This window comes from Coturnix japonica, chromosome 5 (genome assembly GCF_054131305.1).
Source record: "Coturnix japonica strain WE chromosome 5, WE-NBRP24, whole genome shotgun sequence".
Classification (NCBI taxonomy): Eukaryota; Metazoa; Chordata; class Aves; order Galliformes; family Phasianidae; genus Coturnix; species Coturnix japonica.
The window spans coordinates 27,895,206-27,920,809 of NC_140667.1; the positions used below are offsets into that span (position 1 = coordinate 27,895,206).

Below are 25,604 nucleotides of genomic sequence, written 5' to 3' on the forward strand. Positions count from 1 at the left end.
CTGGGGCACTAACTCCACTGCCACAGCAGAAGTGGGATCTACTCAGAGCAGAGCAATGCCTTGTTTTTCCCTGCTCACATCCCACTCTGATCTTTTCAGCATCTTAATCTCACTGGAGAGACTCTGTGAGAGGTCTCTGTGTTCCAAGGGGGAATAAAGCAAGGTTATGCACAGGTGTGATGCCAGTATGTTCTTACTATTATTCCAGAAGGGTAAGTACAGCAAGCCTTGAAAAGGCAGGAAACTGTGCTGGATGTGGAGTAAGGTAGAAGACCTAAAGACCTGAGTCCTCCTGCCATCCTGCCTGTGTGATTTCAGGCAAGGCCTTTACAACTTTTTTAGACTCATTATCCATGTCTTTAAATTGTATTTAGTCCTTACTCCACAGGGCTGAGAAGAAGGGGATTACGCTTTAATTCATTAATGTCTGTAACGCATTTTAGAACTTGGATGGAAATTTCCCAAGGTTTTGCAGAGTGCATTAAAAAGCTTATCTCCCTCTCCAACTGCAAATGTTCCTGTAATATGAGAGAAACGAGTGATACAGCACTTGTATTTCAGTGTTTATAATTAAAAAACCCACCCTTACCCTGCAGCTTCCCCCCTCTATCCTTCCATGTTTAAATAAAGAAAAAAGGAGAGAACCAGCAGCAAGAAATTTTAGTCTAAACAGAGTCCAGTTGCTCCCTGGAGACTTGAATCCATCTCAGTGGAATTTTCCCTGCCTTCAGTCTTTTGTACTTCTGAAAGGTCCTGGAACCAGGCATGTGACTGTAAGAGCAAAAACCACTTCTGTGTCTGAGTGCTCTACCAAATATTTACAAGATATCCGGATAAAATGGCGACAAGCAAGTTCAGCAGTGTTTGACTGACCGGACAGCAGTGCAACACTGGCAAGAAGGAAATCTAAACTTTGGTTAAAACAAAATTAAAATGAAATTAAATATATATATACATATATATCTTTAAAGCACAAAATCGGTAAAGCTGGAGAACTGCTCCTCCCCAGGGTGAAACTTAATAGCTTTTAAAAGTAACACTGAAATGGAGTAGCTTTCTTATGATGAAAACCTGGACACTTCCTTGTTCAAGTAGAGCACAAAGCTGCCTGAGCAGGTGTGTGAGCAGAGAGTTACAGAGCAGCTCTCCTCACCAGCCTGCTTGGTGGCTGCAAGCAGAGGGACATTGGCTTCCTCACCCTGACAACTCTTCAGCTTTTCAGAGTGCAGCTGTATGGGTACACAGTGCTATTTTAACAGGAGCCTTGTGTTTGCTGGGAGCACCCTTGGTCATCCCAGACCTGCCCAGCAAACAGCAGATGGCAACCTGCTCACCTTGGCACTGATCCCCTTGCTGGGTTACCTGTACCTTTCACACTTCAGTGCTGGGTGCTCTGCTTTCCATCAGGATTCTCAATGAGGCTTTCCCCATGACTGCAGGGCAATGAACCATGTCTCGGGCCAATGGTGACTGTGCATCAGCCATCAGCACTAACTCAGCACGTACACAGCTTTCCCTTAGGGATGTGAGGATTGAAGACAGGGAACAACTTGATGTCAGTCACAGCTGATCTAGCGCCTTCAGCAGCCTTTAGCAAGTCATACATTCTCTCAGTCACAGTAAGGTGTGAGTAAATAGTGCAGTGGAAACTCAGTGCTCTGTGTGTTTGACTGCCCGTTCCTCCAGACTGCTGAGGTGTCAGGGTGAATTAGGAAGGCTTGTGAGGTTTGTGCTTCTTCGCTGACGTGTGTTGTTCATGGAGTTTTATTACTATGTAATCTAACTTAACCCGAACAATATTCAACATTTTCATAATTCTGAAGTTTAATGTGGCCCCACACGTACAGAAAACACTGCTTGTTTTTGAACTTAGTCTCTAAAGAGGCAAAAGAAGAATGCCTAACTATCTGCTTCACTGGATTTTCAAAAACCAAGGTTGTTCATTCATTTTGCAGTGAAGACTTCATTTGACCATTCTATGCACTGGGTGTATCACCAGGAGTCTCATCAGTGGTGTTGAGGAAAGCATCTCTCAAGGTAGTGTTTCTCACTTGTATGGTTTGCAGGACAGGACTGGCTCCTTCCCAGGGTAAACTTGATAGATTCTTTCCATCTGAAACACACAACAAAGACAGACACCTCAATGACAACACGTAAGAATTAAATGACAAAGTCACCATTTCCTCCAGCCACCTGGAAACCAGCTTAATTCACAAAAACATATCAAGGTAAATGTCAGCACAAACTAATTTCACAGACTGGTTGAACATGGACGTACTTATATATAGCGGTCCTCTTTCTGCTGCCTGCCTGACTGTCCTTTTAGTTAACAATATCCAGACTCACTGTGTGTGGCAAAGTTTCTGATGCTACTCTTGTGCTTTAGAGCCAAACCTTTGCATGGTCCAGCTCCTACTGTGACACTTTGGCAGAGCTCTTCCAGGACCAATGTGTTTCTGTTCAGGACCTTTGTGTCACTCTAGCTTCCCAGTATAACTTTTTTGTTAGCTGCTGCCTATGAATAGAGAATGAAATAAGCAAAAGGACAGATATCTCTACCACAGTTTGCTTTCTACATTTCAAACACGTTTCTTAGAGTTAAATAGAGCACATCTTATGCCAGTGTATTTTCCAAACATTAGCAAATCATACTGGATTTGGAGCAAATATTATGGCTGCACCCTATATGCTTTCCTAATACTTGGGCTGAGAGCAAAGCCTCCCTCCAAACCAGTACGAGCTGTTCCACTTTTATTCTTAGTCCCATGTCAGTGGCTGCAGATGGGACGTAGTTCGCTGTTTAAACAAATAATATTATATTACTGTGATTAAATATGTTGAAAATAATAGACTGTTGTTAGTGAGAGGAGATAAAAAAAGAAAGAATCTTTTGATAACTTCCTGATCAACCTACAGATTGACAGGAAAGAACACAAACTGAAGAGACACACAAAGCTATTAAGACCAAAATATCCAAAGAAAAAATGAATAAGCAGTCAGATCATGCCACGTCCTCCTGTTTGCTGCAATCAAGTGCATTGCAAGGTATCATGCTCCTACTCAAATATGTACTTCTCTTCCGATTTCCACAGCTGATCCACTGTGACAAGTTCCACTGTAGCCTGGGGAGTGGGCAGCTCCCTTCTGGGCTGGTCCCCACTGTGCTCCGTTAAAGCTCTGAATAAAGTCAATAAAGCTGAAAGGAGGAGGCTGAAAGGTGAGGTATTCCTCTGCAACTGGTCATGACATGATTCATATTAATGGAGGGGATATCACAGAAGAATCAGAAGACTTACACAGGTTGTCAAGGTAAGCTGTGCCTCAGTTTCCCTGGTAGAGAAGTTTATTGGTAGAAAAGAATGACCAGTGCAGTTGTCTGCACTCTGTCTAGCTTTTGAAGAGGGTGAGCAGTAAATATGCATTTTTTTCATGATCCTATCTCTTTATTGCTCATTTGTTTGTTTCTGTTGAACCACGACATTTAAAAGAAATCACAGGAATTTTGAAGGTCTGTTTAATGCTGCTGCTTCTTGAATAGCATTGCTTAGGAATGCCAGGCCTAATGAGTCTCAGGTTTTGTAAAGTAGCTGGCCATCATTTTCATCTATAGGATACTGCAGTTTTTTTTCAGGATTTCAGTAAAGTTCAGTTTCCACCGAGCAGGGTCTGCATTGGAAGCTTGGATGCAAGTTTAGATAAAGCAAGACACCATCCACCCACCTATCTGTCCATCCATAATGACAAATCATCAACATTAACATAGCTCTCTAGCACAGATTTACCACTGTTTAGCACAGAATAACCAGTATTTCTTAATAGGTATTGAACAGTTCCTATTGATTTCACATGGAATAGCATTACTCAGTTGTGTCCTTACCTGAAGTAGGCTGATGCTCTATAAAACTGCTTAGATTTCTACATGGGCTCTCATTCAGCCTTTTTTATTTTCTCTGAGTGATTAACTGGTGGAACTGGCCTAAATGATAATAGGCAAGCACATGTAGTCAAGCACAAGTAAGTCTTTCACAAGGCTAGAAGCCATTGCAAAGTTATTTGTAGTGCATGTATGCAAATCAACTTCAGTTTGAGATAGTATGGGAGAAGTTGGAGGGGGATTTCCCTGCTTTATGTAATCTGTTGTTGCTCTTAGCTTCCTCTATTCACATGGCTCGGAGGCACAGGCATGACACCACCGGTAATTTCTCAAACTCAATCTGAAAGCAAAGACAATGTGCTCAGTGACCTTCAGCAGCCTTGCAGCTTTCAGTAAATCCTCCAGCTTTGGCTCAGTGATATCCAGAATAAAGGTGGCCTGGAGGAGAAGTTGGGGAATGACTCCTCTGGTGGGGGCTTCACTCACTCACTGGCATGTTTCAAAAGTGGGTGCCAGCCAGGAAGATCTGTGTGCTAGCCACAGATACGACTCTCTCTACTGCATCTCTAACTACCATTTCTCCATCCATACAAAGTGCTGCACTGGGCACAGGATCCATGCATCCAGTTCAGTGTGGAATCAGCATGGCACAGTTCTGAAACCAGGTTGCCAGCCACACTGTCACAGCCATCCCCAGGTGGGGGCTGGGAAAAGACAAGTCTCACGTGCTCAGGCACATCTAGCAGAGACATTCATGGCATGGACAGGCTGGGCAAGCAGAGACCCTAAAGCATGTCCTCCTCAGGGAGGTGGAATGCCACGGATGCAAACAGCCCGTGGGGTGCTATGCTGTTGAGGGCAGCCTGTGCTGAGGCCCAGGTGAATGGCTCTGTGCCAGCCTGTGTATCAGCCTCTACATGGTATTCTGTGCTGAACTGATTGCGGTGTTGTTATTCCATGTGAGAAGATTTACAATCCAGATTCTGAGAAATGGGCTTACCAAAAACTGCTGCTAAGGGAAATACAACAGGTGAAGTAAGCATGGTGGCACTGAAGAGGAAGGAAATCTCTCTGCAGCGCACTGATAAGAGCATGCTTGTTATACACTGTGTTCAGTTTGGACAATCCACAACCAGGAAAACATAGGCTAGCTGAAGGAAACGCAGCTTGGAGGCCCTAGGGACCGAATCAGTCTGTTAAAGTGCTTTGTTGGTTTTATGTATCAGTACTTAATTAGGATGCTTAACAAACACATCAGAAAGATAGTAACTGTTAAATATTCAGCAGGATGACCTTTCAGTTACAACTCAGAATGAAGTTATCTTAAAGCTCGTTTTAGGCACTCCAACAATGCCAGAGGAATTGGACTGGACCGAAATAAGCCCCCCCCCCCCTAAAAAAAAGCAAAAAAAAAAAAAAAAAGTAGTGTACTGTTGATTGTAGAGACCTGGCTAAAAACCCAGGTCTTGCCACCGGCTCCCTGCATGTTTCCTGCTCTGTGCTTCAGTCTTCCCATCTATAAAAAGAGCGTAGTCATACTGGCAGTTCTGGTAAGCCTTTGAGATGAGCGGATAGAAAAGCCATAATAAGTTATTTATAACTTACTCTTATTTCTGAGTAAGGAAGAGCAAAGACCAGAAGCCATCAAGCTTTCAGGTTTTCTTGATTATCATAAAACAGAAAGAAGCGCCATGTAACATGAATTTCACACTGCAGAAAGGTTTAGCGAGTCACCCTTAAGGAGAAAGAGTGGGAGCACAACTAAAGAAAATTACAAGCAGGCAGACAGTCAGGAAAACACTCCAGATGGTGGAGTGAGTTAGGCAGCAGAGCTGGCTCCCACAGGAAGCGGTGAAACCCCCATTGTTTGAGACATTTGAAACGGAATTCTTCAAAGTGCTGGTGTATATAATACAAGGAACTGCTCTGCGCTGCTTCAAACAGGTAATGACTCTGGGACAATCCATACAGAGCGACACACCATTTGTGCAACCTTTAGGAGAATTCTTGCTGCTGTGACTACGAGAAGCTGTAGGGTCTCTTTTTTATCGGTATATTATCTGAGGAACAACCACAGGGGTGCAACTACACAGTGGCTTTGCAGGAGATGGACTCAGTAACCCTTAACAGATCTTCCGCATTCCCACTTTGAGATCTGAAGTTTGTATATCCAAGAAGGGAAAAACTGACACCTATTCTCTGTCTAATGATTATGGTGTGCATCCAATTATTTAGGACTATTTATTTCCTATATTATAATCTAATGAGAAACTGGGTGGCTTGATTTTTACAAGCGGTGGTTTGCAGAAGAAAGACTGTGATTTTAATAGGAACCAAATGAGAGCTCATTACGCAAACGGCATTATGAGATGCAGAACTGATGTTGCAATGCTAAATGCTCTAGGTCAAACTCACCAAAATGGGAACTGGCAGCGGCTTGCTGGAATGCTGGGGTTTCTCCACACTCAAATACTACAGCAAACATTTCCCACTACTGCTAATGCTGGTTCAGCTCCTCTGGAGGTAGCTGTGGAGGGAGCCCGACTGCTTCTGTTGTTACTGGCACTTAAAATCTCTAGACCTTCTCTGAAACACACATTCAGAGCTTTGGGCCAGTTTTATTGATACAACTTGGTTTACTGGTTGGAGCAGGTAGAGGAAGGGAAATTTTTAAAAGGAGCTTAGAAATTGGAGTTTTAATGCCTTCATTTCCTCTTGGTCTCATACCTGCTGGTATATGAAGAAAGAGGCAAATTGATTCAGATGGCAGAAGTGCACCGGTGACCCAGCCTTATTTTGTTCACTTTGGCTCTGTACAGACTTCTCTCATGGGCTCCCTACCTTCAATACTTACACCTTTGTGATGACCCAAACATGTCAGGTCTCGAGCCCTCCTTCCTGTGGTATGGGAAGGGACAGGTAGCTGAGGGACCTGCCCAGGGGCAGGACAAGTGAGCTCCTGATCCTTCCAAACACTGGGCTCTGCAAGGCCTCGAGCGCTGCAGTACGCTGCACGTGAAGGCTGGCACTATCTCCGTGTTGCTGCCGTCCTGGCCAAAAATGTGGCAATTTCCTTAGGAATGAATCACTAACAGAAAACAAACAAGAGCTATTTGAGAAGTTTCTCCTTCCCTCTAAATGTCCTGTCCGGTATCATATTCCTGACAGTTTATTCTACAAGAATTTAGTCATCTAAGGTTTCAGTGACTCATCTGATGAACCTTCTACCCATTTCCTGGAAAGAGTCCTGTGCAGTCCCAGTCTCATTCTGCCTACATTTTCATATATTCCAGCTTTCCACCATTTTAGGGGTGGGGGAGAGGCAAAAAAATATTTTGAATGCACTGAATGTGCAAAGTAACTGGAAAACAGAGTGTCGAAAGAAACATCTGGAAAACAAAGATGGGCACTGAATCACAGAGTCTCTTTTGGAAGTAGCTGCCCCTTGGACTGACAGCTGGATAGAAGAAAAGGAGCTGCTGTTATAAGAGCTGTGTGGTACAATATGGCCATGAATTTGCCAGGGCTGTGCCCTATAAAATGAAGATGAAAACACATCGTTGCATGGGTGTGACTCAATCTGGGCAATTGCTACTGATGACAAGTACTCTGCCACAAACTGTTGAATGAATTGGGCTGGATGGGAACCAAAGCAGACATTTAACATATTTGGACCAATCTGAAAGAAACTTCTGTGCAGAAAACAACTGCTTCCTTTCCTGCTTTCCTGATGTAGTGGAAATGCTGGGTCATGGCTTGAAACACTGATTGAGCACCTGGTTGGAAAGCAGAGGCAACTCAGGGGAGCTCAGGTGCATTGCATGCACCTGAGTGATTGGAACGGGTGGAGCCAGGACCTCATTTAAGGGTTGGCAGTAGAGGCAAAGTATCTTGCTGGAGTTCCGTTCCTTTTGGAGGCCTTTCACAGGTAAGCAGTTTTTATTCATTTGTTTTTGTGTCTATGGCTGCTGCATTTGGCTTTTTATTTGCTGTGGTTTAGGATTGTGTCGCTCTGTTGTCATGTTATAGCATTACACCTGTTTAGCAAGAGAATTCAAAAGCTGCTCGTAGTCTGCTTGAACGATGCCTCAGCAAACTTTGATTGAAGGGGGGTTGTTCTATGCCCACAGCAGATAGCTCTCCTGATATCGGTGATGGTCAAGTCGTACCTCCTAGCAAACACAGGTGTGCTACCTGTATATAGAATCATAGAACTAGAGAATCAATCATATTGACTGGCTTGGGTGGGAGTGTTAAAGATCATCTAGTTCTAACTCCCTGTTGTGGGTATGGTTGTCACTCTGTGCTGTAGCTGAAACAAGATGGTTCTAGTGTTGTTCTTAAGAAACTTGGAAATGCGAGTGTGAGCCCATCAGCGTCGCTTCAGAAGTATGGAACAGCTCAGTGACAATGCTAACATAGGCTTGTGGACCTCTGCCTTCTTCTGGGAAGCCATCAGCCCAGGCACCACTGGCTTACATTAATTTGCAACAGGGCTAGCAGAGGAATTTGCGGATCTGTTTGATGCAGGCTGGGACAACATATCAAGCATTTTTTGAGGGTGCTTTTAGTGCTTGGTTATACCAGTGTAACTGGCATATATAATGGTGTGTGTGTGTGTACACACATATATACTGACATATACATATATACAGTGTCACATGTCACAAGCCTGATCCATCTAAAGGGATATGTTGACAGGTCAAAGCTGTCCTGACATTCTTCTTATTTTAAAAAACAAAAAACCCCCACCAACTTTAACAAGCCCTGATTCCAACAGAAATGTTTCCATGATTTATTTTAAGAAGGGAACATTCCCCTGCAGTGCTCACCGCAACCCAAACATTGCAGTGCTGTGCAAGAGCATGAGAACCAGAGAGGAAACTGGGGCTGTGAAAATATATTCTCCAGAAGAGAAATACAAAAAGTAAACAAACAGCAAAAGCAGTAACAAATAAACTTAATTTTAGTGATGGCTTCAGTGTTATCTACATTATAGCAAAGGAGAACAGACTTGAAACATGCATAATTTTGTAGTGGTTTCTTTAAGACATATCTGAGTGTGGGATGGGGTCTTGTGGGAGCAGTCTACACTTAGAAAAGGATTTATTTTTCTTTGTGTGATTCTTCTGCTGCCTCACACCTTGCATTGCCCGTCTGAGAAACTGAACAGCAAACTGAAAGGAACTATCTTAAATGTTTTCAGAACTAGAAAATGTGAACCTTGGGCAAGCTATCCAGGAAATAAATCTCTTGTTTGTGGGAGAACTGTCAAACTCTTGAAAGTAATGGGAGGAGTCTTTCTTCTACCTCTCTGGGGTCCTCTGCTCTACAGAAAGGGAGACATGCTTTCAGTGATACTGTTTGTTTCTGTGGTGAGTCTGCAGAAAGCAACGTGCAGGAGGATAAGAAGACAAAGTGAGAAAGAATGAGTGAGTGAACAAATACTTTCCTGACAGATCTAGAGACTGAATTTGGCCATAAGGAACACACACAGGCATGCATGCACCCCTGCCCCAATTCTTCAGACTGAATGGTCTGCATACAGAGAAGAGAGAAAGCAGAAAACGTAGTGAAGCTGGTCAAAAAAGTACCCTGAAGACAGTCTAGCAGCAGAATACTGATTGCACCAGAAAGCTTTTGGAAGCAGTAAACAGGAAATGGTTAAGTAAAAGCAGGTGGAGCATGCTGACTGCAGGAATGGAGCAGGAAATAGCTGAGCGTCTGAATGGATGCAGAAAAAAAGCTCTCTTGCTCAGTCCTTGGCAGTTGCAATATGCCTGCTCCTCCTGCTCCCAGTCCTCCTCCACTGCCCTTATCTTCCCAGGCTTCAAAGTCCTGCAGTCAGCAAACACCTTTTGCTTGAGCAATCTGCCCTCCTTGAATTTCAGAGCCAGTGCTGGAGAGGTTGAAAGCAACCCTCTCCTTCTGCCTGGAAGGTGAAAGAGAAGGACTTGGCAGCTGCACAAGGGATGGGTCAGGAGCAGGTGCTGTGTACCAGGGGCTTCAATTGTGAGGAGCTCCAACAGGGCCTCTGCCTGCTGCCCCAAGTGCTCTGCTCCCAATGTTATTCAGCATTATACTGAATCAAAGAAACACATTTCTATCACCCTGCTCCTTCTAGGGGGCTCCTGAAGCACTCTGCTGTAGGATTCATGCTCTCGCTACTGAAACGTAGCCTCTTTTGGGGGCAGAGCACTGCAGCTGTTAAATAGTTCACAGCAACATCACACAAACAGATGGAAAAGAAAGCGAAGTGTGCAAGAAGTGTTCTTTCCACTTTCCTTCTAACCCTTCCTTTCCCTCCTCATTGTCTCAGGCTTTTTCTGCCAGTTTCAGAAAACTCCAGATGAGTGTCTTTCTCACCAATATCTGAAAGTTTTGGCCCTGCAGATGGGGATCTGCTGCCATGCTGTCCCCCCAAACATGCTGCTGGATGGGCACGAGCACTGCAATGGCTGGCTCTACCCTCTTCCAAGGGAGGAGAGCCTTAATGTAGTTTGACACAGACAAGGCTCTCCTGCCTTCAAAGTATACTGGATGATTGCATTAAAGCCCCGAAGTAAGATAAGAAAAGAGCCCGTATATTAGTTTGAATTGCTTTGACCTTGTCTACCTTTTAAGCATCGGGCGGTGAAACTGTACTGGCAAACCCTACTCTTAAGTATTTCTATCCTACTCTCCTGGATTTAAACTGAAAAGAAAGAAACCCTGAGTGAAGAAAAGAATAATGGCAAATAAGCTTATATGGAGTTACGATTGCCCAAACAAAAAGGTTCTTCTGACAGGGAAGGCTTACAAAGAAGTCTTGCTTTTTTTTTTTTTTTAAATATCATTATTTTGGCAAAATGTACCAGATGTTATTGGGAATCCAAACATACGCTGATCTTCCTTTGTCTTTTAAAACAGAGAGACACCACATATAATGCTCGCCAATGTTCAGATCCTAGGCATAGCCTTTGAGAGTCAGGCTTTGGCTCCACCTGCCCACTCTTCATACCCCCACTATTATCCAGGCTGTTCCTTCTTAGGGGTTCTGAGTTTGGCCCTCACCAGAGGCCAAGGGCACTGCCAGGCCTGGGGTGCTGGGGCACGCTCAGCTTGGCTGCCATGGTGCCTAAGTGCATGGGGAGGATGCATCCTGTTGACTCAGTGGGGTGCATGGCAGTGCTTGGAGTTACACCTTGGCACTGGCTTGTGAGGAAAACAGGCTCTGATGCATGTGGATCTAAGAAGCCCAGGGAAAGCCACTGAGACGAGCTGAACTAAACCAAACAGATGTTTCTTTCCAGCTTCCTTCACAATTTCTGCTTCTCTACTCTCAAGTCGTCGTCCCCCCCCCCCCCCTTTTCTTCCTTTTTCTTTCTTTCTCTTTTTTTTTTTTTTTTTTTAAACTTAAGTTGTCAAGAAGAACGGCAGGAATGAGGCTTCTGGCATAATTACAGTTCGCTGAGAAAATCACAGCCTGCAGCAGTAATTCTTTTAGTGCTGGAGACAGATGCTGCTGAGGCACAATCACAATGTTCCCACTACCCAGGCCCTGAGTCTAATCTGTCATCAGCTGGGAGGCCGCTGCCTCCTGCTGCATGTGAACTGGGTCTGCTCCTCCTGATCTTTCCCCCCCAGCCAGAGCAAGGCAGTGCCAGAGGGAGGCTATGTTTCCATTCACTCCCTGCCCTCAGCGACAGCGATACCGCAACTTCAATGCGCTGCTTATCTCTCCTCCAAGCGCAGTATCAGGGCCGCTGGAAAGGACTCAAGTGGTTGTTTTCAACTTACAATGCCGTACAGTGACTGCAGTTCAAAAATACAATTTAAGCAGAGATAAGTTGAAGGAGAGGCTTAATGAGAAGGGCCTGTAGCTAATTCCTCCTTCCAATCTGTATGGTATTTTTCTTCTTATTAGGAAGCTGTCCTCAGTGAATGATTATATACAACAGAAAATCAAGAGTGTGAGTATGAGCACAGGAAAAAGAGGAAAAAGCAAAAGTGCTTATATTGAAAATGGTGCTGTGAGAGGGCACAAGGCAAGGTGAAACTGAGCATGTCTCTCATATGGCTTACACATAGTCTCTGTTGCCATCAAGTGTTCTGTGTCTGATGTTTGAAGACCCAGTCCACTGAGCTTCGTTGTGCTGGTGGAAGAAGCTGTGGAAACAACAGACCTGGCCAGCTCAGGAGTGCCCCTGTGCAAGCAAAAGTCACCATGGTACTCTGTTAACATCTTTAAATTGGATTCTGGTTGTAAAAGGAAACTGACTGAAGAACTCAGTTTCGAAGGTACGCTGCAGTGTCATCAGCAAACCCCCGACAACTGGGGAAGTCCGTAAGCTGCTACCCAAGCTACAGCATCTCTATAATTCAGTATCAACCTCTATAATACAGCATCTCTACAACAGGTGCCTGAAGCACCGGGGAGATGCAAGGTTTGGGAGACATAGACTAAATGGTTGTGTTTTGCTTCAGTAGCTCTTAAGAAGGGCCTAAAGGAAAAGAGTAGGTCATAATTTCTAGCTTAAAGCAAAAGCATATTAAAATATTTGACTTTCTGTAGCAGCCTGTGGCCAACTCATTTTCTTAGTTTCCAGCTTCTTCTGAATCTGCATGTGGTAGTTGTGCATTCATGGTAAAAACTCTCCAGATCTTGACAGAAATGGTGTATATGGCAGCGTCTCAGCCCCTGAGAATGAAGGGGGATCAGAAAGCGTGGCACGATGTCTCAAAGAGGGGAAGGAGTGACTCATACAGGAAGAAAAACAAAGCTAAGATGAACTTAGAGAGTAAGAGAAGAGGTAGACTGTTGGCTGTGAATCAACTTTCTTGCACACAGAAGGGTGCATATTGCAGTGAGAGGAGTTGTACTTGACAGTAATGGAAGCTCAAGGAAGTTTGATTAAGATTAAATGGCAGACACAGACCAACACAGAAAAGAGGTTTTTGGGTGAAAATCAGAGACAGGAAGTGACTAAGTAGGTCAGAAGCTGTGGGTAGTGAGCTGGATAGATTAAATGGGACTTGGAGCAACTCAGTTAGCTCTGCTAATGACAAATGATAATATTCATACTGCCGCCAAGTTTAACAAATCTGACGCTGAAATCACCTTCAAGGTCCTGATAGCAAATCAGAGATTTCTGAGTTTTAATGGTATCTACATCTGAGCAGATAATGCATGTGTTTTAACCAGAGATTGGTTTTGCAGTCACTTTTTGACCCTGCCAAACTTCCTGTAAATAGTACACAGTTTTGACTGAACAGGATTTCTTCCTAAGGACTGAGGAATAATGACCTGGCTAGTAGAAACTGTTTGACTCTGAGAAGGGCAGCTACTGCTGATTGAAAAGACGGATGCATTGGAGAAACTCCTTTCCACCCTAAATTCAATAAGTCTTTGATTCAACAGCTTTGTATCCAGGACTGCCGGAAGAAAACAGTCACCTTGTATTTTTCTACCTGATGAGAGGAAAAAAACAAATTGTGTGTGTGCACTGGGACAGTTCAATCTGAGTCTATTCCAACTTCAAAGAGGTTTTCAATGGTCTTTCAGACGTAGGGTGTGAGGAAGGGTGAGAACTGCTAAAGCTAGCCCCATCCTCATTAAATCTTTGCCCTCTCTGGAGTAGGCATGCAAGTGGAGAGAATAGAAGATATGCATGAGCAACTGAGCATCTGGGACCTCATGACCTTTGACTGTTGTATTATGGGAAATGTATTCTTTGGTTGCTATGCTTTTCTAATTCACTTGTATTTTCCTTCAGTGGCTCCCTTGTATTTTCTTTGGTGCTCCTGTGTAACGGTTTCAGGGAGCCACCATCTCCAAGTTAAGCATATATACAATAGCTTTAATTAAATGTTTGCAAGTATCCCAACAGTAATGCAAGGGAAAGGAAAAACAAACAGTTTTGTACTCACTTGTACCTATCCCTTGTGAGCCCTGCTATGGGTGGAGGCATCTGCATCGCTGCTGCTTAAACCCATTCCTAACCTGTTGTGGAATGAAGGCCATAGGATCCTGCTACTCTACATATAAGCACTTCAGGTATTTTCACTCTCCATAGAAGAGCTACAGATCACCTGTGAAAGGGGCAGTGCCAAAATCTTTTAGGGTAGGCTGTAATAAACAAAAAATAAGGACTAGTTAGGGAGAACATTCTTTACTCCCTTTAAAAAAATTAAAAAACAAAAGGAGAATAAGGTTAACATATCCTTAGTTGTTCCTTAAAAGACAGTACAGACAGGGAACCAAAAAAGAAAGGATTTTACTTTCTTCAGTATTATGGATTTAATCTTCTTTGCTCTCTGTGCTATTGGCAGAATCTCAGTCCTGTCACCCTTCTTTCCTTCTCCTGCGAAGATTTACCTATTTACTACTCTCTCAGATGGGGATCTTTTCTTTCACAAGTGGTTAACAACATCATTTGATAAGTGAAGAAGAAAGCTGTAAAGAATTTTTGTTTTCTCTTCAGGCATTTAAAATAACTATGCACAAAGGAAATGAAATTTGGGAAAGGAGTTGTTAACATGCAAAGAGAATAACAAGATACGGGATGCTAAGTTCATTGCTTGCTTTAAGTCAAATATAAGTATTGGTCTCGAATATTTCAATGACTGACATCATTATTATTTCAGAGCTGAGACAAGCCAGTTTGAGAACACTTCAGTCTGGTTGTGCACGTATTATTGGAAATCTGGTCTCTTCTTCTCAGTGACTCACAGTGATAATACACATCAGAAAAGATAACAGTAATTTTAAGACTGTAAAGAAAAAATAAAGGTCAGTTTGATGAGAGATAAAAGAAACTGAGCTTCTAGCTTTGATCTTGGCTATTTCCCAGCACCAAGACCAGTAGCATTGTCAGTTTTTGCAAACTGATGTGCTGGAGTTGGGCAGGGGTTGTGATGAACAGGGACAGGCCTAGCTCTGCTGGAGCTTGAAGTGCGGTGACTTTTCAGGAGGGAACAGAAAGCATGGGTTGTTTCCCTCACATAGCAAAGCACAAATGACAGCAGAGTTGTCTGAGATTGAGAACTGTTGATGCAAGTTAGTAACAGGAACCAGCAGCTGCAAAGGAGTAGGATGAAAAACAGTCTTAGAAGGTGAAGGAGACAACCAAGGAAGATCTAAAATTAGTAGCAGCTAGCAGATGCTGACAGACTTCTCTTGATTGTCCTCATGGGGCTCATTCCAGGCAAATTCAGGCCATAAAGGTCTATAAGGACTTCTGGGATACTCTGAAGTTTTCTACTCCCAGGCCTCTGTTAATCTGCAGTCTTTGTTTCCATTGCATCTTCACAAGAAGCTTCTTCAAAATACACCGGCTTTTGATGATGGCTGGGAATGAAGAAGGCAAATTCTGACAATCTTCACTGCTGCCTTTCTGTCTCCCATTAAATAGCAGTTGTTAAACTCTTGCATTAAAACCCAGAAGTTGCTCTTCTGCTTCTTGTTCTACTAGGTCCCCTGTGGACTATTTTTTTCCATCTTTTCTAGTAATGACAGTTTATTTCTATCACTAAGGCTAAGACCAGGAAAACTGATACCTGACTTTCTCTTGGGTGGATTAGTTTCTATGAAGGCAGTTAGTTAATTATTCTCACTATACAGACACAAAAAAAATCCAGTCCATCTCTGTAATACTAATTAAAAGCTACAGTATTGGCAATGCAGCAATCCTAGGCCTCGGACCACTGTAAGTATATTCGGACTTCCCCAGTTCTTCATATTCCACTTCTCTTTAGTAAGTCGTAACTACTTCTGTTCTCAAAATTCATGAGGAACTTGAAGCTAAAGCTCAAAGTTCACACCAGTCACTTAATGCTGTGACCCAAACTCAGTGAATTTTACTGGAAGATGTTCCCTAAGACTTTCTGCTTTGTTGGGATATGGAAGGAATGGGTAAAAGGAGAATACAGTGATGAGTGATATCCTTACTTCTCTTTACTAGCTAGTTCTACAGTGGCAACCATTCTCTCTTTCAATGGAAAAGGTCCCATCCTTGACAGAAAAGCAGTTTCAAGAGCTGAGCTATCAGTGTGCTGAATGTGATGTTCATGTTGCCTATCACCTTATAAGTTCCACAAACAGACCAGGAAACAAGAGGAGCTGGAAAGCGATAGTATGAACACTCTGCAGGGAGTAGTAAGCGCAAAGCCAGGATGATGGAAAGGAGAATATCAGAAGTTAATCCCAGGTGTAACACATCAGAGGCCAGATGTGTTTTGTAAGAGGTGTCCTTCATGTAAGATGTGTTTTGTTTTCCCACTGTGAACTTTATGGTAGGCCTGAGTCAGTGAACACTGCATTCTCCATAAATGCCTAATGTGGCCAGTTGTAGCCTTTCCAAGTTTCTTATTCAACAGCACATTTTTGACTTGTTTTTAAATGCTTGCTGGAGTCTTAGACTAGGAGTTTTTAACCTAACAATAAAACACCTGTGTTTTATTAAGACTTGGGACTTGAGTTCCACCTCTCTCACTTTTACTGAAGTGTTGCCACTAGCCAGATTAACTCTTTCGTAGTCAGTTTTGCTCTGAAAGTGTATCTACATACAGCTCATTTCTACTGTACATGGAGGTTCTTATTTCAAGAGTGAAATTTTTGAGTTGTATCATAGAAAATTCATTCAGCTCAATGGAAAAGCTACTGTTTTCCCTGTTCCTTCCCATTGTTCTCATTCCACTGTCTTAAATGAGAATGGGAGCAGCACCTACATAGCAAATTTGTTGCCTGGACCTCCAAGTGTGTTATTATCCCTATATTAAATTATAAAAATGGCAGCATGTGGATGTGAAGGAATTGCCCACATTCATGCTGCAATTTAGTGGAAAGGCTGACAAGTTTAATTGTAAATGTAGTAAGCAACTGCCCTATGTTCCATTTAACTTAGGTTCTTAATAAGTGATTATTTTCAAGGCATCCTCCATGCACATTACAAAAGCACCACACTGCAGCGCCAGCAATGTAAGCAGTTTCACCAAATACCATCAATTCACTGAAGACAAGGGAGGGCAATTTAATACACATGCCAAAGATGGAGGATCTCTATGTCATAAGCTCTGCTTCCCTCTCTGTTGCCATCTATGTGCTTATGGGCATCTGACTTTTTTCTTTATGACTCAGTTTCCCATATATGCTTGAGAGAAATATTTGCAGCCAGGAGGTGAATCAAGAGGTCAAACACTTGTGAGGTTATTCTGAGTTTGTCATTCATCTTAGGAACTTTAATGGCACACCTATACAGAGCTAATTGTACTAATCTACATCAGACTCGTGTGGAGAGAACAGATAGATGCATCAAAAGTTCAGAGGTCTGCAGATACTTGAGTACTGTATCTACAGAGACATAAATATTTCTAAAATAAACAGGTAGGTAAATAGATAAATATTGGTTTCTGCCCAAATACTTGTCAGAAATAATAATAATTAATCCCATAAGTGGCTATTTATTACACAGTCTGATGTAGTGGATGTGTGATTTATATGCCTCTGTAACAAACACTAAGTATAAGAAATGCTATCACATGCAGTGGTACTCGTAAAAGAGGATGTTCTAAGTTTATGTTGCTTTTGTAAACTAATTATTTTCATCTATTCATATGTACCAGTATATAATTTCTAAGCTATGAGGATACCAACAGTTATTGGGAACTGCCTTTATAAGCCCGCATCACAGCAGAGCAAGTTTTAGGAACAAGAAACTATGACTGTTGCACGGAATGTCAGATACTGTGGGGATGTAGGAGGCTGGGGAATGTAGCAGTGAAAGTCATCTGGTGTTAGTGCAGCAGAAAGCCCCTACAGCCTGGTGCTAGCTCAGACCACAAACTGGGGAGTATCCATCTGTGTGCCCTTTTGAGGAGTACCGATTGCCTTGCCTGCCATTTGGAAAGACACAGAATGAACTTTACAAACATAATTTGGAGCTGAATATTTCATATTTGGATCATGCTTCACAAGACTCTTACCTTTCCATTTAGTGCAAATAAGCAGAAATAACCATTTTGACTTTCTTTTCAAAATACATAGAAACAGCTTTTCAAAGCCTCCCTTAAACCAAATAGCGTAAGTCTCACATTTGTTTGTGTTTGCACCATTTTATGAGCTTTAGGAGGCTGTGATTTCCATTGCTGTGTAAATCACATCTGCTCATAAGCTGTGGTTTTAAAAAGACCGCACATCTGTGGTATCAAATGTGTGCAAATTAGAGAATTATATGACATTACCAGTCACTTACATGCAAATGTAAGTGTCATTTTTTGTGTGGTATTTTAAGTTGTGTTATTATGTACCATAAACTACAGTTACCTACTCCCTACTTATACAGCGATCCAAACAGGAGTTTTCCCTTTGCAGACATTTTCATGTAGCCATATAGGAATGTGAGTGATGAATTGTTATGTGCCTTGAAGCTTGCTTACAGTCATTCTTTATAGGTGGCCTGGTCACCACACTCATTAGTTTTGAGTAAATAAAATGTGGGGTTCGGTGTTTTTGAGTTCTACTTGTTGGTAAAAGAAGTGGGTTTTTTTTGAGCAGTCTGGAGAAGGAGCACTTTTCTGGCTTTACTTTCTTCATGTATTCTTCATATCTTTTTGATAATGGTACCAGACTTCTCAGAGCCACTATCTTTAAGCCTAAGATCTGGATGTGGGCAAGTGGTACTGTTGGTCAATTACTCTCTTCCAAGACTGCAAAACAGTTGTATGTTATGACACATTTGCTCCATTTTTCTACCTCTAAACATCTCAAGAAATTGTGTCAGCAAGATTTTCCTTCTCCTATTTCATAGCCCAGTTCCTATTTTCAACTATTTTTCATGTAAGTTCTTTTAAAATCTGCTCATAATGTTCTGCTTTAAATTAAAAATCTATGTGATTCAGTCCTCACTCCAGTTTTTCTTTAGACAAATATTTGGACAAAACTTGAGCAGAAGTTTCAGAAGGCCCAATATTACTTATAAGCATTATTAATGAAGCTTAACAAAGCAGTTATGCAGAAGCTGTTATCATCTCTGCCTTTCATATGGTCAAAATAAGTTACAGATAAATTAATTCGTGACTCAATCAAGGCTGTGCAGTGAACTATTGGTAGCAGCTGGACATGGAGCCAAGGAACTCCAACACCCGCACTCCTGCTGAAATGATACACCCTGAAAACACCGGGACTGCCTCAGACTCACTCTGAGCTACTTACATTCCTCTCATATGATTGAAGTGTTTTTAGACCATGAAAATTAGAGAAAGGAAAAATAATGTAAATCAGTGTCAGTTTCTAGATCATTGTTTTCTCCTCTGAGGATAAAATACTTCTTGTTCTAATTTTTTTCTTACAGTAGATACTGGCAAGCTAAAAGTTGAAGTAAAATAGGAAAAAATAACAAGCATATTTTGAGTGATTACTCAACTGGGGTCCTTTGTGACAGGAAATGCAGCTGCGTGACTAATGGGCCTGACTTTCTCTTGGCTTCCTTCCCCCTTCAAAGATCTTGTTTACTGCCCCAGCCAATTTTTTTTTTTTAAATTGCTAGAAGCTAGCAATTTTCCAGGAAAAAAAAAAAAAGATCTTTGCAAGAGGCAAAGGCAGTAAATCTTGCAAAGATCAAGGGCTGCAGCGCTCTCCCCATCTACTCCCTTTAGCCTTCCAGGCTCTTGAGTCACATCATATCTTCCCCTGCTCCACTCAGAACATGTGTCTAGCAGATCTTTCTGCTTTGGTGAGAGGAGGGAGTATGTGAATCACATTTACAGCATTTAGCCCTGGAATTCATAAAGGAAGGGCTAATTCCATTAAGGAAGCCAGGGGCCTCCTAAGCCTCTTGCATTTTGTCTCTTTTTATTATTTTTTCTCACTCGCTCTCTTTTAACAACAGTTGTGTGCTCATACTCCACGATGATGTGGCTTTAAGGGTGAGCTGTTGAGATCTGACAGTATGTAGCCCTATTAGAAGGGGCCACATAGCCTTAAATGTTGTTTGCATCTGGCTTTCTTTATGACCATGCTTTGTTTCCTTCCTAGGTAACCAAAGGTGGGCCTGGACCTGGATCTGTCCTGAAGTTGATGGGAAAAGGAACTGTGCATCCAAGCTTCACAGCAGGCTCTTCTCCTTACCATGCAACAAAAATCCTAGTCCCTTCTCGGTAAGTGGAGGTGTTGGGCATATGCCAGGGTAGAGAATGTAAACAGGCAGGACCTCATCATTCTATATAGGGTGCCACAGCAGCACTGAGCCCCATGGAGAATTTATGGGAGAGAGGGTTTATGGAGGTGTCTGAGGTACTATGAGCCTCCAGTGTCATGTGTTAGCCCTAAAAGCACTTACTGGTGTGTGAGCCTATGTGTTGCCAGCAGCCATGTGACGACAGAAACTGGTAAAAATCTGGAATAATGCAGTGAGTTCAGTCCTACAACACCTTAGTAATGTAAGAGAAGAGGGAAGCAATCTTCTGCCTTCTCAAGGTGCCTTTTGCTTTGGAAAGAGGGGGAATTAAGACTCTGAAAAACAGTTTAAAGATTGCTCCATATCCACAATCCACAACTCTGGCATGGTTTCCCTGTGCCCTAAAGCAGAGGCAAAAATAGGAGGTGAATATATTTATTACCACAAACTGCACAGTGAAGCCATCAGAATGGGTATTCTAAAAAAAGACATGAAATCTTTGCTTACGAATGGACCTAAAAGAATTGAATACATGTGTACACAGGGATCATTTTCCACTACCTACGAGAGGAAAAATCTCTGGGGAAGTGGCTGATGCCAAACATTTTCTTATGCTTCATGTGTCAGCAGGGTCTTGCAGAAGCCCTTAAAAAACAGAACACGCGTTTTGTGCAAATTGAGAATTAGAGTTTCTGGCATTTTAGATTGCTTCACCAAACTTGAGACATTTCTCCGAAAATACAGCAGATGTTTGATGATGGACCAAGTTTTTCAGCATTTGCACAGATCAGATGATGTTAAGATCAGCAGAAAAAAAAAACACCACCACAATAACATGGTAAAGGGCTTCAGAGCTGCCTGAGAAGAAACGAAGCTGGCTACTAGACACAGCAGCTATAAAACACTTGGGAGAGACACTGTCAGAGCCAGGTATACAGCAAAGTTACAGAGGAGCTGAGATGTGTGCAGAAGCAGCGGGCACAAATACTTGCTGAAATGAGAGCCCTAGGAGATGTGTGCGACTTGGTCGTGTGACCTGCCAACCCCACGGCACTGCTATAAGACATCCAGCTGACTATGACGGCAAATGATAACAACTGCAGAAAAAATGAAAGAGGTCACTGAAGAGGATGCAGCCCCACCGTATCTTAATGGCACACAAGAGAGTTGTCCCTAGAAGATAATTGAGCTAATCCTCTTGCAATACAGTCAGAACTGGAGGACAGTAATTTCTGTGCATTGAATACTAACAAAACCTGAGTGTCAGAGAGAAAGGATTTGACATTTTGCCCACGAATGTAAAAAGTTTCCTGGATTATTCTTTAATTTTTAAGTGAACTGACCATAAGCCACTTGCTGTGATTGCCAAAATGGGCTGGCAAACCTCCTCTCCTCACAAACACAAAGAACTTTTTTTTTTTTTTTATTTTTCACTTACAAATTTATGATTTGCAGATTGGGAGGGATTTGGCAGGTTCAAACTTAATCCCTGGAGCATTTGATGAAAATACAATGATGCAAAGTCCAGAGCTAGATTTTGTAGGTGATGATTTGCTTAAAAATGGTGGGGATGAAATCCAGCAGAAAATATAAAAGACGATCATAGAGTAGTCTCAGCTTTGTTACTGATGAAGTATGAATGTACAAAAAATGATACAACCTCTCTTGATTGCTATTTTCTACTTGACTAAAGGTAACTTGACTATAAGGAACTAGTATTAAAAAGATGGCATCAGGCTTCTCGTTACTATACATACTGTACCTACCAAGGAAAACAAGCCCTTACAGTGTAGCAGGAATTAATAAATGTCAGACACCTGCAGTATATACAGATTCAGTCCTACTATTCTAGCTTCATTATTCCTCATCAAATGAGTAGGTAGGAAATAGTATCAAAAGAAGCTGGCAGTTACTGAGACGATGTGTGGAATTAAGCTGTTTTAAATCTCTTATATCAAGGTGGAACCCATGAAGGAAGCTTGCTGACTACTGACATTTTGTATGATGGAAAAGTAAAATGAAATTCTTGTAATTCCTCAATTCTCTCTCATCCCCTTTAATTCACAGGTGTTTGGAAGAAGAGTAGAGAGAGTCCAGGACACAGTGAACTCCTAACAAATGACCTGCCACCCCTAACAACTGTAGTAGCAATCTTCCAGAGATGCAGGCAATGCCACCAGTTCCTCAAGGTTCATCAAGCAGGATTTACATGTTGCTGATTGTAATTGTTTGCAGCCATGTATTAACACATCTCTGAATTTTGATTTGGAAAACTCATTGATTAGAGGTCTTCTGGCACTAACAAACTACTGCCCTTTCCGGTTTGTGAATCTGAATCAGGTGCTGCAAAGCCCTCATTTTATTGCGAACAGCTGGATGAAACCAAATGCATAACAAAGCAAATCTTTCACAAGCAGCTTAAGCGCTGGATACACAATGAGGACAATTGCATTTCAGCCCAGATGTAGTTGCACTTAAGCCACAGGGAAGCAATTCATTTATATGCAAACTTCCCAAGCACTTTGGGATGAAAATACTATGTACAATCAGTTTCATACGCTCTACTTATGTGACAAACTCCCATTTTGTATTATTGTTTTCCTAGTTTTGCTGTGCCAATCATTCTGCAATCCCTTGTCTTCATTCTGATCGCGGCAGAACAGCAGGCAGATACTTTCAAAAGTATGTGGTGCGTAAGCATCTCTTTCAGGGTCCTTCTGCCTTCTGTTTCTACTGTGATGCTCTCTGGCCTCAGCAGAAACAACAAACCTACACACCAGCAGCTGCAAATTCTTCCTGATTTGAGAAGTCTTCTGGAACAATTTGGTAACTTGCTCCGTTCCTTTTTGTTGAACCTTGCAAAAAATGTCTTTAGTGACTGTGTTATCTAGTAGGTAAATGAGGAGATTAGAAGCCCTGGACCACCTTTGGTCTTGTACAGTACTGCTGAAAATAGACATCACATGGTGTCTAAATTAAGTATGTGTTGACTCCCTAAGGCAGCTTCACTCCCAAGTCAAATGCCACTGTGTCATGCAATGGCTGCTCAGCCTCCTGTCTTTTGTTTCCTCATCTATAGCACTCAGCCATCCAAAGAGTGTACTGAGAGTTCACTGGCATTTCAGAAGACTTTTGAGATTCTTGGACAATCAATCTCATATGAACAGAAAGCAGTTGGTATTTCTTCCTTTTTTAGTGACATCCCTCTGCTGATGATATTATGCTCTCGCATTCCTGAGCCAAGCTTGTTTCAGGGACTTGATTTTGGTGGAGCTTAAGATCTGTTTTCTTCCTCAGAGAGGATGCTGGTATACACCTTTAAACATAGCAAATCTCAAATGCATGGAAGCCTTGCATTCAAGGTCCCTGCAAACTGCCTTCATTTGGCCTTCTTCATCTTTCTTAATATACTCAAGCAAGGAAAGCTAGAACAGTTCAATACAAGCATGTTCTGCACACCATGTAGCCTTGTACAATTGGAACAAATGATTTAGTACTGATTAGAAGGTTTAGTTTATGGCCAGAAACCTGCAATTAGATACCCACATGATTCCAGTTTTTGTCAAAAGGTATAGTTCCAAATTTGAATATAGATTCCCCCTCCAGGACCAAAGTTTCCATCCTCTGTTAAACAACTCTTCACTTACAGTCTTTATGTTACTTAATTAAATTGTAGCAGGTTTTTTTCACAACCTGACCTCTCTTATGGCTTTCTGCTGTTACAGAGTGATGGAAGATGGGTGTTTAGAGAGCAAGTAACAGAGAAGGAATTGTTCACAACAGGTTTCAGGCTGTGCTCTCTAAGCAGTTCTGTCTGCAGCTGATCTTCTTTCATGTTGTGTCTTAGACAATTCCCATTCAAAAAGCATCAGCAAATGCTAGAAGCACACCCACACTTTAGGTGCTCAGGCACAATCCCTGTAGCTCTGGAATATCCCTCTCCTCTCTGCAGGGAAGACTCAACTCAGTGATGCCATTGTGAATGGATGAGTGGGAGAAAGACATTATCAGTAACAGTGGGTAATGCAAATGACCATTTGCATTAAGATTGTGTCAGGCTTGGTCCACGGCTTTCCATGAGGATATTGGTGCCAAAGCATCTCCAGGGCAGGGCAGAGCCTTCCGGGCTGGAGAGCTGGAATAATCCCTGGGGACCTAGGATGAGGGCACCAGAAGGTGCAGGGCAGTGGAGGAGCCCTGCTGGCTGCAGCAATGGAACTGGGGCCTATGGAGGCCTCTACGCAGGAGAAATCACACCTGTCCCTCCTGTGGTTTTGTGGAGCTCAGCTGGGGAAGTGAATTCGTTATGTTGGCTGTACTGTCAGCAGGTCCCTTTGGAAGTCATGCCTGGGCTGCTCTGAGAGATGGCTGTTCCCTTCAACACGCGCAGTCACACATAGCTAATGGAACCAGGATTATTGCAGTAATTTAGGGAGGAAAAAAAGGAAAGTGTGTATTGCCAGGTTGAATAAAATGTAAGGCTTGACATGGGCAGAGCTCCTGCCAGCTGAAGTGTTTGCACCTGGTCTTACTGGAAATTCGTGGGGCAGAAGATTCTTGCTGAAGTATTTGTGTTGCCATCAGCATGGCAGCGACTCGCCTGCACGTACTCAGACACCCAGGAGGCCAGGGCTCAGGGCTCTTCGAGGAGGTCAGTTTTTATATAGCAAAGCAAACAGTTTAGCTAATCAAGGATATTTTTTCTTTTCTTTTCTGAGGCTCTTGGCATCCAGCCCTGTTACTTGCAATCTTTAATTTGTACTGTGGCTTCCTTTTCCCCGCTGCCTTCTCACTCACTCCAATTTTCCCACACACTTGTTTCCTAACTCTACCTCCTATGGAGGTCGTCATTTATTTCAGACCCAAATTTATCTCAGTCCTACACAACGCTGCTGTTACCTCACCATTTATTCCTGTAAAAGACTATCACTGGATATTCATGAGATTAACAAGTTTGTGAAAAAACAGTGGAGCCATTTTTTGTAAGATAGAAAACAGTTGACGGTTACAAAGGTAGATGTAAATTTATTCATACACACTTGTATAAATTGATTGTACACCAACCTGGACCTTCCTTTTCGTTATACAGCTGTCTGAAGGGCAACACTGGGTTTTCAGTTTTGTTTTGTTTTATTTTGTTTTTAAAGGATTTGTGTGTGTGTCTGTGGTAGAGATGGGATGTAAGCTGTACACCTTACTCACAACATGGCCATGGAAAAGCCTGTTACCATAAAGCTTCCACAATAAGGGCGAAGATATTTGACGAAACAAAGTCATGTTTTGGCAGGGCTTTCCTTCAGCTAAAAAAATGCCCAAACAAACATGGAAGAGATAAAGGCTTTTTTTCTGGCTGCCACAGCTATACAGCCACACAGTATTTGCCCACATCACTGAGCCTGGCTTGCTTGAGAGCTGACAATGAGATGCACAGGAACATGGATCAGAAATGACCTGCCCTCATCACCAGGTTCTGTCCCAGAAAATCTCCTTTTAACAACCTTTTCTAAAAAGCCATACAGAATCCAAAGCATTCCTTCTGTCTATATACACCCCAAAAGCTGCAAAACACCACCATC

The 25,604-nt window shown here is 42.4% G+C and overlaps 1 protein-coding gene and 1 long non-coding RNA gene across 14 annotated transcripts in view; one reads left to right on the top strand and one right to left on the bottom strand.

Moving 5' to 3' along the window:
• Positions 1-25,604, top strand: part of LOC107314957 (uncharacterized) — a 60,461-nt gene that overhangs the window by 21,639 nt on the left and 13,218 nt on the right. Inside the window, exons 3-5 of one of the 5 annotated variants that reach the window (XR_014946644.1) lie at positions 3,093-3,309; positions 19,887-20,008; positions 22,096-25,091. This is a non-coding gene — a long non-coding RNA (uncharacterized LOC107314957). Of the gene's footprint in view, positions 1-3,092; positions 3,310-7,668; positions 7,803-19,521; positions 19,778-19,886; positions 20,009-22,095; positions 25,131-25,604 lie in introns of those variants that run through there. The other 4 variants (XR_004307325.2, XR_004307324.2, XR_014946645.1 and 1 more) reach the window with 4 other exon arrangements.
• Positions 1,803-25,604, bottom strand: part of RAD51B (RAD51 paralog B) — a 353,109-nt gene continuing 329,307 nt past the window's right edge. For all 9 annotated transcript variants that reach the window (XR_014946640.1, XR_014946639.1, XR_014946641.1 and 6 more), the window contains one exon: positions 1,803-2,113. Coding sequence is in view for 6 of the 9 variants with exons in the window: in XM_085549011.1 (XP_085405137.1) it covers positions 1,977-2,113 (137 nt within the window). In the remaining 3 variants the exon portion in view is untranslated. The remainder of the gene's footprint in view (positions 2,114-25,604) is intronic.